Raw genomic sequence first — 20,339 nt, forward strand, 5'->3', positions numbered from 1 at the left:
CCTAGAGCAGTGCCCTGAAGATCCACCTGTTCCATCCAGCTTCTAATCCTAGAGCACTGCCCCTGAAGACCCACCTGTTTCACCAGTTGCTTATCCTAGAGCACTGCCCCTGAAGATCCACCTGCTCCACCAGCTGCTTATCCTAGAGCACTGCCCCTGAAGACCCACCTGTTCCACCAGCTGCTTATTCTAGAGCACTGCCCCTGAAGATCCACCTGTTCCACCCAGCTGCTTATCCTAGAGCAGTGACCTGAAGACCCACCGGTTCCACCCAGCTGCTTATCCTAGAGCACTGCCCCTGAAGATCCACCTATACCACCCAGCTGCTTATCCTAGAGCACTGCCCCTGAAGATCCACCTGTTCCACCCAGCTGCTTATCCTAGAGCAGTGCCCTGAAGACCCACCTGTTCCACCCAGCTGCTTATCCTAGAGCACTGCCCCTGAAGATCCACCTGTTCCACCCAGCTGCTTATCCTAGAGCACTGCCCTGAAGACCCACCTGTTCCACCCAGCTGCTTATCCTAGAGCACTGCACCTGAAGACCCACCTGTTCCACCCAGCTGCTTATCCTAGAGTAGTGCCCTGAAGATCCACCTGTTCCACCCAGCTGCTTATCCTAGAGCACTGCTCCCAAGACCCCACCTGTTCCACCCAGCTGCTTATCCTAGAGCACTGCCTTGAAGACCCACATGTTCCATCTTGAACTGGTGTCAAGGCACTTCTCTAAAAACACACCTTTTTAACCTTGCTACATCCCCGTGTGTCCCTCTTGGTTCCATGTCGTTTTACGAACAGTAATTCCTTTGAAGTAATGTACTTTAAAGGAATTCTGCCAAAAAAACCTGATTATTTTGTTTATTTTTAATTTGGGGGACGAGAGGGTCACCTTTCTCTATATCTAAATCCACTAACCCAAATCCCTGCCCACCCCTTTTAACCCCACCCCTCTATATCATTCGAGTTTATCAGGGAAATTCCTGCCAAGAAAATTATTATGAAAGAATTCCTGTTGGCAAAATGACAGGGTGGGTCCCTCTTAGCATCTGGTGAACTATAGCAGCAATCTATAAAAGGTTCATAACACAATGTACATTCAAAGAAATATGAAGGGGGATGTATGCATCAAGGTCATTTTTGGTGTACTGAGAAATAAATAAGATTAATTGATTATCATCTAATGAATGTTGTTATGTGTCCATCTAGTTGTTGTAAGATACGAGTCAACATGGACAGAATTGTATACAAATAAACAAAAAGTGTAAAGATGCTACCAAGTGGGTTGTTTACAACAATATTTATTTATAGATTTGAGTGTCTTAGCATGGCATACAAAATATGAGACTGCAGAGTATAACATTATATTTGTATTCTAGTTATTGTTGAAACGTCTCAATGCAATTATAATGCATTTCAAATTCTTTTGAAGGAAATACTACACATTTACAAACATAGAAAAAGAGAATAAAAAAAAAATTAAAAAACTGAATTTAATTTCAGTTTATATAAGGGGTGAACAATTGACAGGATCTAGGTCATGAAAATTCAAAAACCAAAAAGCACCGACCTTTGTACAGATTACTTCTACAGAATACACGCTTATGGGCATAACAAAACTAGTTCAGGGAGAAGAGCAAACAAGCAGTTTCATTCCTGAACAGGACACGGTTCTCTCACATTCAATGAATCGAGAATGCGGTTACGGGCGTATTGTTTCCACACGGGGCAAGCACGCACACGTTCTCTCATGGATAAGACAGTGCTTACAAGTGAAACATTTGCCTAAATTCAGTCCACTGAGATGATGGATCACTGATGCGAGTTCCCCCATGAATAAGATAATCACTTTTCTGGCAGCAAGGTTTGCCACATTCTGACCTCCAGTAGGATTTCTCCTTGCCATGAATCCTTTCATGGGAAATGAGATTGTGTTTGCGGTTGAAACATTTGCCACATGCTGTGCACAGAAAAGGCTTCTCACCTGTATGTATTATCCCGTGCGCAGTAAGATCTGCCTTCCGAGTGAAGCAGCTTTCACATTCAGTGCAGTGATATGGTTTCTCACCTGTATGATTTATCTCGTGGCTAAGAAGAGCCCCACTATTACTGAAGCGTCTTCCACATAGAGTGCACCAAAAAGGTTTCTCAGCCGTGTGTGATCTTTCGTGCATCTGAAGCTCATCCTTTCTACCAAATGTCTTCTCACAGGCAGAGCATCGATACGTTTTCTCACCTGTATGTGTTCTCTCATGGTTTACAAGATGGGATTTACGACTGAAATTCTTAAAACATTCAGGGCACTGAAAAGGTTTCTCGCCTGTATGCGTTTTCTCATGGCTACTTAGATGTCCTTTCTGAGAAAATCTTTTCCCGCATTCTAGGCAATGATACGGTTTCTCGCCTGTATGTGTTCTCCAGTGATTATCAAGGATACTTTGAAGAGTAAAGCCTTTCCCACATTCAGGGCACTGATATGGGTAGTCACCCGCGTGTATTCTCTTGTGGCTAGTAAGCAACCCCTGCTGAATGAAGCCTTTTCCACATTCAGGGCATTGATACGGTTTCTCACCTGTATGTGTTCTCTTGTGGCTCGTAAGCGTGGCTTTATGAGAAAACCTTTTCCTACATTTGTTGCATTCATACGGTTTCTCACCTGTGTGTGTTCTCTCGTGACTAGTAAGCTGTCCTTTCTGATTGAAGTGTTTGCCACACTTCGTGCATTGATAAGGTTTCTCATCCATATGTGTTCTCTTGTGGATAATGCGTCGCTTCACCAAAGTTATTTATAAGTTAAACATGATGGCCATTTTCTCCCTCTTTACTTGACAGCTGTTTTCAAAGGTCAATCTCTGTTCTCAACTATTCATACTTTAAGTGCACTCCATTGCGAATGAGTGCACCATCCATTAGTTGTTTGCGTTTTCAATGGCATCTCTTTCCTTTTTCTGTTTATGCTTCAATCAACGACCTGTTGGTTTAAAGCGAGATAGATCATTAGGTTCCATACTTACACTACACACATGCAAAACATGACAGACATATGTATATGCACACACAAATACTGAAGCAGAGGTGCAGTGCTCAATGCTGGCGATTTGTGCTATATTGCCATTGGCATTTCACTGACACACTTTCTTTCCTAAGCATATATAGTGAAGCAGGCAATAGACTCAAGATCGTACATCAGGCCAATTAGCAAATTAGATGACCTGTTACAAACATTTTAATTCTGTGCCCCATTTGATATTTCAATTACTGAAAGGCCAAAACAAAATACAATTCAGAGATTTCCGCTAAAATGTATGAGTTTAACCTAGAGACTAAGACAATCCTGTTTCTAGTTTAAAACAATATGATACTGGCAGGAATGACAGGAGAAAGTGAGTTGGTAGTGCCAGTCTGTGACGTGGTGTGTGGGGGCTCCATACAAAGTGGCGTCACTGCCTGAACCCAGCTTAACTGGACAGTGGGGTCAGGCAGACTGGGACCACACTTGGGTCTCAGGAGCGGAGCAATGGACACTGCAGGGGTTGGCTTAGGGAGGAAAGCAGCAAGGGGAGCACTGAGTGGGTGACGCAACCCCTGCTTATGGGAGAGATGATTGGAAAGGGCGTAAACTGTTGGTATGGAATTTAGGAGACCATCAGCGGAGCAAGGAACTATATAAAATAATTATGGGATGTGTTATTTGTGTTGCTGATCGAGGAAAGTGAGGAGGGAGAGTCAATCTAATGTGCATGGACATAATGAAGAAAAGAAGCATGAAGAACCCAGAAGGTCTGAGCCAAAGTCCATGAAGGAATGGGGGAAAAGCCCAGAGAACCCAGAAAAAAGGATGTGGAGTAGACCTTGGAGGGTTGACCCCCTAACCTAGTTTCATTGCCTGGATGTGTAGGTGTATTGATGCAAGGACTGTACACACTGTCATCACACATTTAATGACTGACAGACGTGGACTTGATATGATTTCTTTCTTTCTGGCCGTCCTTGGATGGCCTACAAAGGCTTAGTGGGGGAGAAGTGGAGTCATATACCGTCCCTTTACATGCCAAGCAGCACCCAGTATTTAGCTGAATTTGGCTTCGGTGTCACATGTAGAGCCTTGACATGGGTAGAGTCATTCTTGCTGACAAGGTCTATTAAGGAAATCCTGCCTTCATGTGTGTGATTGTTCTGCCAGGATGACCATTTTCTGTCTGGCTGCCCGAAACTTCAATTCTGTCTGTCTGCCTGTCTGAACATTTGTTTGCGTGCCTGGAATTTGACTTTAAATTCCACATACATTATGTATGAATTTCAAATTCTGAATCTTATTCTGCATTTTAAGAAGCATGAATTTTTAATCTCGAATGGTACTGTATTATATGGTACTTCTTTTTAATTTTTTGTGTTCTGTATTTGTTTTACTATGCTTTTATTTCTCTTTATGTGTAAAGTCTTTGACTGTATCACATTAAAGTATAAATACGTGTAGCTACATCTAAACCTTTATTTTCCCATGCCAGTGAGCCGACACAGCTCATGAGCTGGGATTCCGTCTGATCACAGTTTCATGCTGGGCCCTAAAAGTCATGGCATACCATGTACAACTACTAAATGTCACTGCAGAATCTCAAGGAAAGATACTATTAGCTTTTTCAGAAAACCTGGGGATGTTTATTTTACTTACCAAATTCTTCTTCTGTGTCGTATCAATATTAAAAAAGTACAATTCCTCATTTTTAAAAGAAAGTCAAATACATCACTTGTGGAACTTAAATGTGAAAATGGCATGCAGTGCACTTCCCAAAAGTTTACATCAAATAATTTGATATGTAAAGTGTCAGAGCAGTCAAAGTGGTGAAAATGAACATGGAGGGATTGCAGGTTGCACATAAAAAAGGCAGGGAAGCAGGACAAGATGGAGGCCATAATATAGTAAGGAAAAGCGGCGACGACAGCTACAGCTAAGCCAAGCTGTGCTCATTAGACAAAATCAAGAGGAAAGACCCTGCAATGCGAGAGAGAAATTGAGGAAGAACTACGGAAGGTATAAGTACCTATATATTTAGTCCCCTTAACAAGACTTTAAAGAAATCTGAATCTTAACTCTAGACTTGCACATGTTCCAGAAAAGCATGAAATACCCATAGCGGGAAGGCTACTCTGAGATTTTGCGGAGCTCAGCAGGCATCTGGGTTGCACTCTACAATTGAGCGCCCCGAGGCCTGCGGGTTAGTGGCGTGATATAAGAACTTAGATGGATAGATGTCCTTCCCTGCTCCTTTTCCTCAGTGAATGCTGAGTGGCTGTGTTTTTCTGCAGATATGCAGTTCTATCATTAGGAAGATACACGTCCACAGTGAATGTCTTCCGAATCTGTGTTTTTGAGAGGTCCCCCAACTTAGTACTGCAGAGGAAAAAAAGCAGAGTGTGTATTCCAGAGCTTGCACCAATTAACCCCATGCAAGCTGGCTGACCATTTTCTTCCAATCGTTTACGGTGGTGGCCTAAGTGGTCACACTGATCCAATAATAGTGCCTGTACTAAATACCTTTGCGGCCTAAATCAGAGTTGTCTTCCAAGCTTCTATAAAAGCATAAGCGTAGGCACCAAGGGACATTTTGGGGTCAGTCTGCGATCCTTGCACCGAGTGCTTTCCTAGGTATCTAACACTGCTCTACCAAGACACGCTGGGGGTTAAAGGCAGAGCTTTATGTGGATTATATTACAAGGCCCAGAAGAGACTAGTCCTGGCCCAGGTAGACACAGAAGGCTGTACAGACAGATCTACCTCTCTACTGAACATCTTTTCATGCCCCAGTGCAACACCATCTGCCTGTTAAAAAAAAAAAAAAGTTAATTGAACTTGCCACCAGCGGTTTCAGGCGCTCTACCCTCTCTTCAGAAGAAAGCCTGGCCTCACTACTTGCCCCTGTGACTTCTCTGTATGCCAATTCTTCCAGTAAGCACATGCTGCGGTGGTTCAGTCTCTGGCACACTGATGCTAAAGTATGTACTACCTCATTCCAGGTGGAGGATTCCCAGTGCATCCAGGGAACGTCGAAAGGTCTGTTTTTTTTAATTTTTTATTTGGTTAGTTCAAATTCTTGAACCTTTCAAACTTACAACGATAAAGCATACATCACATAAGACAACATGTGTTAAATCAATTGAAACAAATATATCTTTACACAAGATAAATATCTATCAATACCATAAAACAGAACGGCACCAGATATGAACAGTTACAGCAGCATATACACATTATAATTTCACTCAGTTTCTATTGGGCTAAGGGTAAAAGAACGAGAAGGAAAAGAACAAGGTTATTCTCTTAGTATTTCTTAGTGGAGTTGGTTATTTAGTCATTTTCAGTTTTGAATAATTCATTAAGGAAATGAATAGTGGCGATTTGTACAGATAGGTTGGAGCTTGAAAATAGCCATGTCCAAGCTTGGGATTGATTCATAGGAAGTAGTCAAGATATAACTCTACCAAAGTATTTTTTCCACATGCCAACTAAATTCTGTCAGTTTGTCTAGGGGTTTTGTATTGGTTCTGCTCGCTGTATCTCTTGACGGATTTTCAAATCTGTCCAAGTCTTTTAAAATTTGGTAATTAGGTTACTCATCTCACTTGTTAGTTATGGGTCTTTATACATGGCTCGTGATGTCGCGCCATCTTGGAATCTCCTGGGCAAGTCTTTGCTTGTGCCCTTTCGTGACTGCGAGAAAGTGACAGTCAGCACCTCACTGCATCGACGTCCAACCACAGGGATCATGGTTGCTCATCTCCCTCATTTGGCGAGTCCGGGAACTTATTTCATCTTGTTCCTCTGAGCTCACAATTGTATCGTTAAACACGGTGCAGGTCTGATGGCACCTTGTGGATTCCCGGACCACCAAAGTCCGATTCAGAAGCATTTATAGTAAAATATTATCTCCATAAACAGGGAGTGTCAGGGAGGCTTCAAGAGGGGCCGGGGGTGAGCAATCTTTAATACCCTCCCCAATGGAATACTTATGTGGGTCTTTGATTGAGGGCTCTTCAAAACCCTTGAGGGTGTAATACCATGCCTTGATGGGAGTGGAATCCCTGCAGGATCCCACTCCTTCCGGACCAACCCAGTCCACTAGCTGCTTGACACACACTTAAGCCGATGGAGGAGATTCAGCTTCTAGGTGTCATGGAATGAGTTTCCCCTAAAAAGGTAGGCCAGGGTTTCAACTCTCCCGTATACAGTGTGCAATAAGTAAGATCACCTCCAAGATAGACAGATACAGACAAGGATCCACTTAGTCTGATCCTAAATTGTGGACACCGTCCACCAACAAAGCCATATAGGTAACACACTAAGTGAGCAGTAAACAAATGATTCGTAGTCTACTCTATACTTACTACTATTCTATCCCTAGGAGTAGGCAGAAAGCGGGACCTGGGACACGATGGTGAGCCTTGTATCTAAAAAGGGATAGTGCAAGAAATGCCCCTATGACTCAGCTATTTTGATAAACTCCTTGCAAAGGATGAGGTGAGGAATAGTTCTCAAAACATTATGATCATAACTCATCCCAAGGAGGGGTTACCCTCTACTCCCTGCAGAGCGCACAAGAGTGGAAAAAGGCTTTACGAAAACCTTTAGGAACTGTGTGCAGTTTCCTATCCACATTCTTTTAGATGTCCCGATACCCACCAAGGTACATTCGAGCAGGTATTTCAGTCACACTTCATTTCACAGTCCCTCGAGTATTTAACTCAAGGTTGTGTTGAGCAACAGTAATTCAGTGCCTAGTTCAGCGAATTTCAATTCATGTTATTCTTGTGCAGATCTAGAAATGGTATCCATAACCAAGTAATGGATATCTGAAAGTGGGTCGAGCGTTTCCAGCAACTTTGTTGCAGTGGTGTCATCTTCATCAGCAACCGCTACGTTTCCAAAAAAAGACTTAGGAAACCTCAACATCACACGATCAGAGAGAATTATCTTCCATTGTTGCCGATTCTCCCTGTATCTGGGACAAGAAAAATTCAAAAAGAGAACAAGAATTCTTCTCATTTGCATCTGCGATTCCTACTCCATAGTGATCGAGATACTACCATTCACTCATTCCGAACACTCACCCAAGTTCATCTGTGAAATCTCCTAGGTTGTACTTGTGATGTGGTTAACTCCATGAGAACCCCCAGGGTGTTCCTTTACATAGTGGTCCAACAATATCCCCCCTCTGAAAGTGTCACGCTCTAACTCATCCACGGACCGCCGTATGTGCAGCGATTCCAAGATAGACTTCATTGCTCAAACGGTGACCTGTCTCCAGCAAAGAGACAGGCTGTCGGCTACAGACCTAGTATTCACTTCTCAGAAAACATTTGTGATGTTCACAGCTCGCACCTCTGACATCCAAGACACAGTGATGCATTTTGGCAACTGCAACATGTCTCGAGTAGTGATGAAGGTTATGTCTGTAATTACAGCCTACCTACATCAACAGGGCTTGAACAAGGTGGCAGAGAAGGCTTTTTTTTCAGGATCTCAAATCTAACGGGGTAATTCATGGAATAAATGTGCGCCGAAAAGGGGAGCGCAAGCGTGAAAATAGCAGCGCACACGTGCCAAAGCCGCGCACGCAGCCGTTGATGAACTCATGGAATGCGCTGCGCTAGTAAAAGCTGGGATGTGCACCAAATATGTGGGTGGCGCACGCGGGCACACACGTCACTAAACGGCGTGCGCTAGGCGGACAGGGAAAGCACACAGTGTAGCGCACACAAGAAAAGTGGGCGGAACACGGGGCGTAACATGCGGAATGGGGAACAACGTGTGAAAATGTGGGCGTTATGGGGGAAGTACAGGAGGTAAATGCTCGCAACGCCCACACGTGCGCTAACACGTATTCATGGAATCGAACAGGGGAAAGGCATGTGCCAAAAAAGACACGCTAATCCAGAAACACATACGCCAGCAGGAAGCAGGCGTAAGCGGCACCGCGCAGCATAAAAGTGCGCGCAAACAACAGACAAGCTCAGACGCTACGATGAATATACCGTTCCTCGCAGCAGTGGTCGTGGGACACCGCAGGAGGAGGAGGATAGCCAGGCCCCGCATTTTTTTACCCAGGACCAGCCTTTTTGGGATGCCTGATGACCAGGTGTATGGGAGGTACAGGTTGCCACCACACATAATCCTAGACCTGGTGAGGGAGTGGGAGGATGACCTCACATCACCCACCCTGTGCTCGCAGGCACTGAGCCCCTTGGAAAAGGTGCTCAATGTACTGCACTTCTTGGCTACTGGTTCATTTCAGTGGACAAGTGCCATAGTGGGCGGTGTGTCACAGGCCACGCAGTCACACTGCCTACACCAGGTGTTGGCCATCATGACTGCATGCCCCTCAGTCCGCAGGCACATATACATGCGCAGAACACCTGCAGAAAGGCAGGCTGTTGTCCAGCAATTTTACAGGGTGGCACACTTCCCCAAATTCCTAGGTGCCATTGTGCACCCATGTGGCTCTATGTCCACCCATGGCCACTGAGCATATCTATCGGAACTGCAAGCACTGGCATTCCATCAACGTGCAGGTTGTATGTGATGCCAAGGGAATCATCACCTCAGTATATGCCAACTATCCAGGGTCCAGCCATGATAGTTTCATATTCAGAATGTCACCCCTAAACCGGGACCTGGAAGCTGGCCGGCATGGCGACACATGGCTAATTGGTGAGTATAAATGCCTCTGCACATACATGCATGCATGTCAGAAACTGAGAAATGGGAAAACCCCACTAATGACAACCATTATCCTCGCCCCAGGGGACAGTGCCTACCCTCTGAGCACCTACTTGACGACGCCAATTCGGAACCCCACCACACCACCCGAGGTAAGATACAACACAGCCCATATTGCAGCCCATGGCATAGTGGAGCGCACATTCGGAGTGCTCAAGTCACACTTTCGCTCCCTTGACCGCTCTGGTGGGCAGCTGCTATATGCGCCCCCAGTAGTGTGCAGGATCATAGTGGCAGCATGTGTCCTGCACAACCTTGCAACCAGGCACGGCGTGCCAGTGGACATGGTGGTGCCCCCACATCCCCAACCACATGCACGGCCGCTGCGCATGGGAGGTGAAAGGGCACGTGGTGAGGCAGCCCGGACCCAGCTTGTGGCAAATTACTTCACCTAAAATCCCACCCCTGCGGAGTGCACACAGGCCTGGACATACCAGCTCACAATCAATGATGATGACAAAAGGGACAGTCAACTGTCACAACCATACCAGCCTGAGATTGTTCACCTGGAAGTGCTACATTGTGTGCATCCCTAGCTACTCAAAGACACCCAATGCTGTGTCACAAAAAGGCACACATTCATGCAGCATGAAGGACTACCCCCTTGCAAAATACCACATCAAAATAGTGGCATGTCACCCAACACCTCCCCAACACACCATGGCATGGCATGGCATGGCATGCAATGTGAAAGTAATCAAATGAATGCACAACATATGACACAAGTATCACAAAGTGCCCTGTCCTAAATGGAAACAGGCCAAAGACAATTTGCTCTCAATAATGAATTAAAAACCAGCACACATGAACAAATGCTTACCGGCAAGAGAAAACATCAGTACATGTTCAAACAGTGGCAATATATGAGAATTAAAAATCAAAATAGTGCAAGTGTCACAACCTCACTAAGGCAGCACATCGACCCCTTCCAACTGCAGAGTGTTGTTGGTAGGCAAATGTTTCAGTGTACTGCATACAACATGAACTGCATCTGCAAAGTAGACGGGCTTGTTAAAACATGAAGAAGGTACATGTATATAAGGAAAAAGTCATGGATGTAGAACCATACATAAATCCACAATGCAGTGGAGATTTCTACAACAATACCCACTAGGGATGTATACACAGTTTTGACTACAGACTGGCCACACAACTTATGGGAGCCCAATGTCACTGTGTAAGTTACTGTCACTTGGTCACACTCTTTGCAAGCCCATGGAACGGGGAAGCAGGAGGGATGTGTGTGTCAGAAACCCAAGCATCTAACCCAAAGACAGGACAAGGCTGCATGTGCCCAGCTGGAATACACAGTGGATGTCTATGGGAGCCACACAAAGCACCACACTGTTTAAAAAAGAAAAAATATCAAAAATGGCCATGTGTGGACCGGGGGGGCCACTCAGGAGGGACGAGGTACAGGGTGCACCCCAACACCCACATGCGTGGATGTTGAGAAAAACAAAAATACCTCCTTGGGCTCATGGCCTGCACGGCTATGCTACAGTGGGAGAACAGCCATCGCTGTCATCACCCTCTGTTGGTACATTAGAAGGTGGGTGTGATATGGGAGGCAGACCACGCAAAGCCCTGGCATGCTCCTCCATGGCAGCAAGCATGCAGGTCTGAAAGGTTTGGTTCTACAGGATGATGGTACGGAGATCCCCATGCAGCACCTCACGGGTAGCACGCATTTCTGCCTGCATGGCCTCGCGTGATGCCCGGATCTCCTGACGGGTTGCCTGGAGCTCAGCTGAGAGTGTGCGACACCAAGTTCAACCAGAGTATTTCTGAGGGAGCTGTGTTCTAACCTGTGGGCCTGTGACTCTACAGATATGGCTGTGCGCAGAGTCTCCAGTCCAGCCCATCGCTCCCTGTCGGACGCCAACATGTCCTCCCTGTGTGAGTGGCAAATGGACTGTTGCCTGCTGCTGGAGCTCCATCTGCTATTCAGGGGGGAGAATGGAAGTGGCCACCCTACCCATTGCCTGAGCCATCATTTCACACGATGCCCCCTGTGGTGCTGCTATAGTGTAGATGGAGTTTTCCCACACAGTATTGCCTGGTGGCGCACGGCCACCGCGTTGACGGGCACCATACCTGTTTGGGGCAAGGTGATGTGCACCTTGCTGTGCTGGCACTGCCTGAGGCTGCAGGACTGCATTCCTCCTTTGATCTGCTGGCCCAGGAACAGGAGCAAACATTGTGGAGTGTGACCCTGCATCCGTAACCGCCACAGGCGGACTTTCCAACACTGAATACCCCATAGAATTGTCTACCCCCGGTGCAGGTGGGTTGGACAGAACAGCATCCATGCCAGAAACACTCACCTGTGACGGCACATATGTCTCAATGTCCGATTCAGCACCTGATTCATAGAGGTCTCCGGAGGTGTACCCAGAGACACCCGTGGACAGTATGGTCTGTAGGAGTAATGGGTTTTCACCCACCACCACTCAACGTCCTCCACTGGTGCCTGGTTGTGGCTGTGAGTCCTCCTGGGTCTGCGCCATCTTCTCCTCCTTAACAGCATCAAGTGCCCCATCACCTGCAAAAAGAAGAGTGATGAACAGGCATGAGCACCATAGCCCACACACATAGGCATGATGAGGCAGACATCCAGTACATAAATGACACATGTCACACATGACAATAACTCTGGCATGCATGCACTGTCAATGAGTTGGAAGGGGAGGCAAAAAGCACACACTGATGACTGCAAGATGGAAAGCCAACACATGTGCTGCATGCTGGATAGCACTGGCATCAAACATTAGCCTGTGAGTGGCATGGACAATCCACATACATGACACATGCCAGCACACAGGCGGCAAATACCATAGCCATGGCAGATTTGATAAGGACACCCAGATGGTAGCAAATCAGTACTGTCACCCATCCATGTGAGATGGACATCATGCAATAAAACATGTAAAAAAAGAGTGAGAAAACTTGCATGTGCCACATGCTGCAACAAAGCCAGTGTTCACTGATGCAGTGATGGCAGGCCCATGGATACATCAATGGTTGGTCACTTCGACATGAGAGGATACAATTGTCATGTTCAACATTCAAACAGGGCCCCAAAATAATAGTGTGCAGGCCATGTGTAGGTGCACATTACTCAAACAGCCTGATTGTAGAAATCTTTCCCCTAATAAGTCAAGAAATGTGGGCCATGGTGTGGTGCAATCTATGACAGAAGTATGTCACATTTAGGACAGTAGGCCACAGAAATGTCTGGTAAATATGCTAATCATAACATCAATCAGGCTGAATGAAGAGGAAAACAGTATGAACAATGTTGTGGCAAGAGGACAGCTGAAGGCCAAGTGGATTAATCATGTGCAAAAAGTGAACTGTGGTGAGAAGGGATACTGTGAAACTGAAACAAGGCCGGGGAATGCTTTTGAGGGACCACATGGGTGACCCATAGCAGTCATGACTAGACAGCCTCACCTGCCACTCAATCAGAACACATCACCCAAGCAACATACACATGGATTGCACACACATGCATGGTCACTCACTGGACATTGCTTCAAGATCTGGTAGGTCTCCCACGCCTTGGATCTGATCCTCTGTGATGAATGCTCCAGAAACAGACTCATGTTCAGTGAGTTGTTCCTCCTCTGGTGGAGATCCATCGCCAGTCACCAGAGTAGAGGCATGATTTGAAGCCAGCTTGTTCTTTGCTCTGCGTTTCAGGTCATTCCAGCGCTTAGAGCAATCATCAGCTGTGCGCTTCACAAATCCAAGGGAACTAATGTGGTCCGCGATGGTCTGCCAGTGGGCCCTACGTGGAGCAGTCGTAGTCTTGCACCCTGCAGTCACCACCATTTTGCGGCCATGGGCCGACACATAGGCCACAAGTGCATCTAGTTCTGCATCATTGAAACTAGGCTTCCTTGACGTGCCGGAGTGGGTAGCCGTGTCTGGGGTCCAAGCCTGTACTGCAAGAGCACCCTTCTTCCTCTTGGAAGGTGGTGTGGACCCTGAGTGGCTTTCGCCGCTCTGGTTGGTAGGGGCAGAAGCGCAGGTGGACTGGGCACTGGAAGTTGGTTCCATGTGATATTTTTGCCACAAACATATCGCGATGCAAAAATATCGCCATATTTTTGTGGCGAAAATAACACATGGACACCCCCGCACCTAATATTTTCGCCACCAAAAATATTGCCTATGGCCGTTCCCGACGACCATATGTACGGCGATATTTTTGCTGGCGAAAATATTACCTGATACCTGGAAATTGCCAAAGGCACGATGACCAAAGGTCTCACTGCAGGCATTGGCTGCTGGGTGATGTTGGCAGGACCAACCTCGGTGTGATGGACTTGGACCGACACTGTCCCGGCTGGGACACTCGGAGCTGGGGTGGATTGAGCTGCAGCTGCCCCTGCAGTCTCCTCACCCAGGCTACTTGGGGCAGCAGATGACATTGCTGCCCCAGATCCACGTGACATGGTGACAGCAACTTTCACCGCCACAAGTGGCTTAGACTTGGTGACATGGAAGTCAGCCTGGGAGTCATCCTGTGCCGGTTCTGTTGACAATATGGGCCGGTTGAACAAGGGCTGAGCTGGGATGGTGTCAGCTACATCTCCCCGAGCCATTGGGGGGGGCATAGGTGTCCCTGATTGGTCCTCCACGCCCTGGCCTCTTGGGCCACCCTGCACACCTGGCCACATCCCCTACTGCGCCCACCTCTTTGAGGTCGGCCACCTTTGCCTCCCTTACTGCTTGGTCGCCTCGCAACCATGGCACGGATGTTGTTGGGTGTATGGGCGTTACAGTAAACAATTGTCCTGGGCAATTGGGGTGAAAGGGGTAGGGTACTAGATGGAATTCGTACCCTAGTGCTCTAGCAAGGCTGCCTATGTCCCCTGGGGGAAGATGACGGGTCATGCAACGCACAGGCACCCTGAAAACAATATTTAACGTGCACGCAAAGTTAAATAGACCACGTGCATGGAAAAATTAACCCGCACTACGCTGTGGCACCCAGAAACACAAAAATAAGCGTACGTGTGGTACACGCAGCCTACAATGACCTCTGAATGGGTACGCGACACAAAGGGGCAACCACAGTTGGAAAATACGTGCGCGACTCACCATCTGCCTGGAAAAAGAACGTGAAAAAGACGCACGTGTGCACGTTGGCAACACCCCCGCCAAAAGAAGAATTGAACGCTGTCTGAGTAAACAGGGAGTACGAACTGGAACCGTTGTGAAGTTATCGCGTGTGAACCGACAAGAAGTACAAGAATCACCCGCTCGCTCTCCACAAAATGCACGTACAAGAAAATGGTGTCCTACACGTACCTTTTAAGCCAGCCTACACGTGCAACGTCACTTATGCGCATACACGCGAAAGCCCTTTCCTCCAATTGCACGCAGTGACACCCAGATGTGCAGTTTTTGCACGTGTACAAACAACATGCACCTGTGTTGAGGGAAACGCCCTTGCGTGTCGCGTCACAGACGCGCTTAGGGCCTTTCTTCGAATTACACGCAGACGTGCAGTTTTTTCACGAGCCACGCAACAACACACGGAAGACCACGCTCCTGCCCAGAAGGCCATTTTCTGGCCCCCCAGAGCCCCGAGCACGCTCCCACCTGCCATCTGCTGCTGCCTGCCTCCTGCCCACGTGTCCTGCTGTTTGGTGCCTGCACGTCAGCCATCTGCAGGTGTGTAGTTGCTGTGACCACCCCTGCTGGAACAGAAGACTCCCAACTGGTATACCTTCGCTCCACAGCCCAGCCCCAGGACCCAGTTGCCCACCCACACCTGCCTCTGGGGTTGCCATGTCGGACACAACACCATCTGGCACCACTGGCACCCCCAGCCAGAGAGGCAGAGGGCTACCAGCTTCAGTGCCAGTGAAGTTGGTATCCTGGTGGAGCAAGTCCTGGGGCAGAATGATGCCCTCTTTGGAAGTTCGCGCGACAAAAATGAAGGACGGAAGAGGATCTGGATGGACATCGTGACTGCCATCAACGTGGAGGGGGTGGCAGTCCGAGACATTCAACATGTCTGGAAGCGCTGGGAGGACTTCATGTCCAGGACCCTCAACAAGGCCCGGCGCCTCTTGAAGGCAGCGGATGCCGAGGTGTGCCGGGTCCACCTAACCAACAACCAGATGAGGGTCCTTGAACGTATACGCCCAGCACTCCACCTCCAGGTCCTTGAGAGGCAGACCCGTCTGGAGTCGAGCGGTAAGTGTACATGCGTGCTGATTGGAGGATGTGCATGTTGAGGTGTGGCAGGTGTATGCAGGTTGTACATATGTCTGTGTAGGGCCATGTATGCATGTGTATGCACAGGGAAATGAGCCTGCCGCATGCGAGTCCTCTCATGTGTGAGACACATTGATGGTGTATGTGTTGGTAAGCATGCTGGCCAAAAAATGTGTGGGTGCACACATTTTTACATTTCTGTGTATGTACAGTGGCATGGTTGTGGTGTCACACATGGATGGTGGTTCCACCTGCATGCATCTGCACTATGTACATGTGCATGTGTGTTTATCTGACAAGTGTGCAACTGTGATACACCATGGATGCATGTGACAGTGACATGTAGGAGGCTGATTGCCAGATGTGACATGGATGGCGATCTCACTGTGACAGATGGTGGAGATGTACAGATGCATGTATGTCTGGTGGCATGTCTGCATGTGTTCTGCACTCCCCGTGTTGCATGTGAGGTGAGGCTCACCTTCGGCTGCTCATGCTGTTTGTGTATGGATGGTGCTGCCTGGTACAACATTCCCGTTGATGTGATCATGTGTGTGAGTTCAAATGACGTGTGTTGGGGAGTGTGATGCCATGTCTGAAGTTTGACACTGCCACTCATGTACAACCGTCATGTGTTTATCAGACTATTTTACAGTGCCCTGATTCCTGTGTTCTATTTCTCCCTGTCTGCAGCGTCAACTGATGAAGAGGGCGGAGACGGTGCTTTGGAGCAAAGCGGCAGGGATCGCACCGCCAGCCGGAGACGCAAGGCACGGCCCACCTCCCATGTTGTCATCTCGTCGGGGAGTGAGGAGTCTGGTGCCACGTCCGTGGCCGCAGCTGCCGAGGGTAGGTCCAAGAGGCGGAGGCTGGAGGTGGACTTCTCAGCAGCAGAAGGGGCAACTGAGACCCCACAGGGTCTGATGGAGGAAGATGGCACTGAGTCATCCAGGTTGGTGGGGGGTTTGGTTGAGGAGGTATAACGCTTACCTCATAAACTCTGCGGGAGCACTTCTCTGGAAAATCTGTTTGTACTATTCTTAGTGTGCGTCGTTAATCTATGTAGTCTGGTTATCTAATAAGAAACATTCAGCAATCCTTAATATGCTAGTCTAATGCATCCATTCAGGAATTAGCTCTCTAAAACTTCAGGGGTTGTTACCTGTTATTTGTTGGTGAGCTCTCCATCCTGCTTCTACGCAGGGGCGCTTGTTCTGGAGAATGGAGATGAAATGTAATTTTCTGAGGAAGGAAGGGTCGCTAGAGTGTGTGATATACAAGGGAGAGGTAATAAATAGGGACAGGGTAGGAATTAGCAACTATCCCTGGCAAGAATAGCACAATTAAGCCGTTCCATTAACAATGGACGTGCATGAACACCTAGTCATGCCAAACCCAACAAATGAGGAACGACTATATGTGCGTGTGAACAAATTCCCAGAACAATGTTAACTGCTGAGAAAAAGTATTGTTCTTTTTTACATAAACTCTAGCTTTGTGCCTATTGTGGTGTATGCTAACTAGTGTAGAAAACTTCCAACCGCTAACAATATGACCCTAGTGAGTTCTGCTGACTGAAAGAATTTTAACACCCAAGATATGACAACTCAGAACCTTGTCACAGAATTGCAGTACTACATAGCGTGTGTAACAGGCTGACTGACAGGGGAACAACTTATTACAGCTGCCACAAAAAACAATGTCACTCAGCTGACTGGAAATGCACGCTAAATCAAGGGCGCAACAACATTAACAGCCAATACTTGCGATAAATGCTGGTTAACGAGACAACAGGCTTCAAAACGCTGAGGGAGATTCAAGAAAATATTTCGCTGACAGGAATGAGCGCGGCAACAGTGCTGAGGCAGACGTGACGGCGACTAAAACCAAACACCATGGAATACTGTGGAAAATGACTGGAATGTACATGGATAACTTCAGAGGAAAACTATGCAACCACGGTCAGGAGATTACAAGAATGGGCTGAGGAAAACTGACTGGAACTGGAGCCGCGGTAAGAATACAATGCGAAGCAGACGATGCGAAGCGCGGAGCAGGTGAGGGGAGGGGCTTATATATGCTGAGAGTGTGAAGCACTAGACCATAACTATCACTTCCCATAGGACCACTAGGCTGCCATCTTTGGTAAAGAGGAAGTGTCTTTTGCCATGCAGCCTAAACATGGTTCTTTCCTTGTTACAGACCAAGCATGATAAGCTGTGGTCCACGAATTCTTAGAGGCTAATCTGGGGGCATGACCCAAGCTCATGACAGTATTCCCCCCCAAAGCCCCTCCTACACCAGAATCCCCCTTTGTAGGCTTGCACGGGTTATTTCTATGAAAGGCTCTCAGCAATCTAGGCGCATGAATGTTCTCTTGGGGTTCCCATGTTCTATCCTGAGGACCATACCCCTTCCAATCCACCAAATAGAACAACTTCTTGCGCACCACCTTGGAGTCCAGAATAGCCTTGACTTCATACTCTGGCTGATCAGTCTCAACTTCCATTGGGGCTGGTGCTTCGTGAATTCTAGTATTCGGGCTTACTGGTTTCAACAAGGAAACGTGAAACACTGGATGGATTTTCAAGTTCTTGGGAAGTGTCAATTTCATGGCCACTGGATTAATTACTTTTTCGATTGCAAATGGTCACAGAAATCTTGGAAGGAATTTTCGTGACCCCTTCAATGTTAAGTGTTTGTTAGACAGCCACACTAAATCTCCAACCTTGTAATCGGGAGTGTTTTTTCTTTTTAGATCAGCAAATTTCTTCTGGGCCTCTTTGGCAACAAACAAATGTTCTCGTGCCTTGACCAGGGCGGTGGCAATTTTTTCGTGCAGAGTTTTCACAGCTGGCATTTCTAAGGATTCGGGAGGATCATAGGCAGACCTCTGAGGGTGCTGGCCATGTAAGGTAAAAAATGGACTCAAACCTGTGGAGGCGTGTACAGAGTTATTGTAAGCGTATTCAGCTACCCACAAGACATTAAACCAGGTGTCTTCAGACTGATGCAACATACATCGGAGGTACTGTTCCAAGGTTTGATTAGTTCTCTCGGTTTGTCCGTCTGTTTGTGGATGATGACTGGTGGACAAGCGAACCTCCACCTCGGCTAGTTCGCAGCATTTTTTCCAGAATTTAGAAACAAACTGGCTTCCTCGATCAGAAACTACTATTGACGGAAAACCATGGAGTCTTACTACATTCTCCAAAAAGGTTTTAGCCATAGCCGAGGCTGTAGGTAAACCCTTCAATGCTACAAAGTGCGCCATCTTTGAAAAAAGATCCACCACCACCAAAATGGTATCATACCCATCGCACTTGGGTAGATCTGTGATGAAGTCCATAGAGAGAGTATTCCAGGGAGCAGGTGGCACACTCAGCGGTTGAAGAAGGCCAGCAGGTTTACTCTTTTGATTCTTGTTTTGAGCACAATTTCCGCAAGTGTTCAAGAATTGATCTACATCTCTTCGCCATGTGGGCCACCAATAAGATCTTTTCACCTTCTCCATGGTTTTGGTAATTCCAGGATGACCCTCCAGCAAGGCTCCATGATAGTCGGAAATTACTTGAACTTGCAGCCTAGGCGTGGGCAGATACAGGCGATTCCGATAGAATGGCAAACCATCCAGAATACTGAAGTTTTCACCCCTTGCCTCCCATTTCTGCAGTTCGTCAGTGTTCATGCTGATTTTGACTTCCTCTCTAAGTTTCTCCCAAGACGAATCTGTTGTACCCACAACTCCAAGCACCTTTTCCCCAGAAATAATTTCCACAGGAATGGGAGGCACATAAGCTTCTTCACCTTTTCCAATACGAGATAGGGCATCTGCCTTTACATTTCGCACCCCCAGCCTGAATGTGATGACGAAGTCATATTCGGCAAAAAAGAGGGCCCAACGTAGTTGACGGGAGGATTGTGCCTTAGCCGAGCAGAGATACTGCAGGTTGCGGTGATCTGTAAAAATGGTAACGGTATGTCTTGCCCCAAGTAGGTGATGTCTCCATTCCTTAAGGGCACACTTGATGGCCAACAATTCCTTATCAGTAGTTGTATAGTTGAGCTCTGTAGAGGAGAATGTTTTTGACCAAAAGGCCACTGGATGCAATTCGTGGGATTCCGGATTGCGCTGTGATAACACTGCTTCCATGGCCACATTTGAAGCGTCTGTTTCCACCACAAACGGAAGATCCGGCCGGGGATGCTGGAGGACAGGGGCTGCGGTAAATCTTTCCTTTAATTTTTTAAAAGCCTCATCTGCCTCTGTAGTCCAATCAAATGTTTTGTTCTTCTTGAGTAAGGACGTAATGGGATGAACTAATCGCGAGA

General features: G+C 47.2%; 1 protein-coding gene across 2 annotated transcripts in view; it reads right to left on the reverse strand.

The window, feature by feature from the left end:
• Positions 1–1,280: 1,280 nt before the first annotated feature.
• LOC138564455 (zinc finger protein ZFP2-like) overlaps positions 1,281–20,339 on the reverse strand; it is a 75,373-nt gene continuing 56,314 nt past the window's right edge. The window contains exons 1-2 of one of the 2 annotated variants that reach the window (XM_069642911.1): positions 12,098–12,222; positions 1,281–2,966 (exon numbers count right to left, since the gene is read on the reverse strand). In XM_069642911.1, coding sequence (XP_069499012.1) covers positions 1,762–2,739 — 978 coding nt within the window. In that variant the 5' untranslated portion in view covers positions 2,740–2,966; positions 12,098–12,222 and the 3' untranslated portion in view covers positions 1,281–1,761. Of the gene's footprint in view, positions 2,967–12,097; positions 12,223–20,339 lie in introns of those variants that run through there. The other variant, XM_069642910.1, reaches the window with a different exon arrangement.

The sequence above is a fragment of the Ambystoma mexicanum genome, chromosome 1p (genome assembly GCF_040938575.1).
Source record: "Ambystoma mexicanum isolate Mex_15411 chromosome 1p, UKY_AmexF1_1, whole genome shotgun sequence".
Lineage (NCBI taxonomy): Eukaryota > Metazoa > Chordata > Amphibia > Caudata > Ambystomatidae > Ambystoma > Ambystoma mexicanum.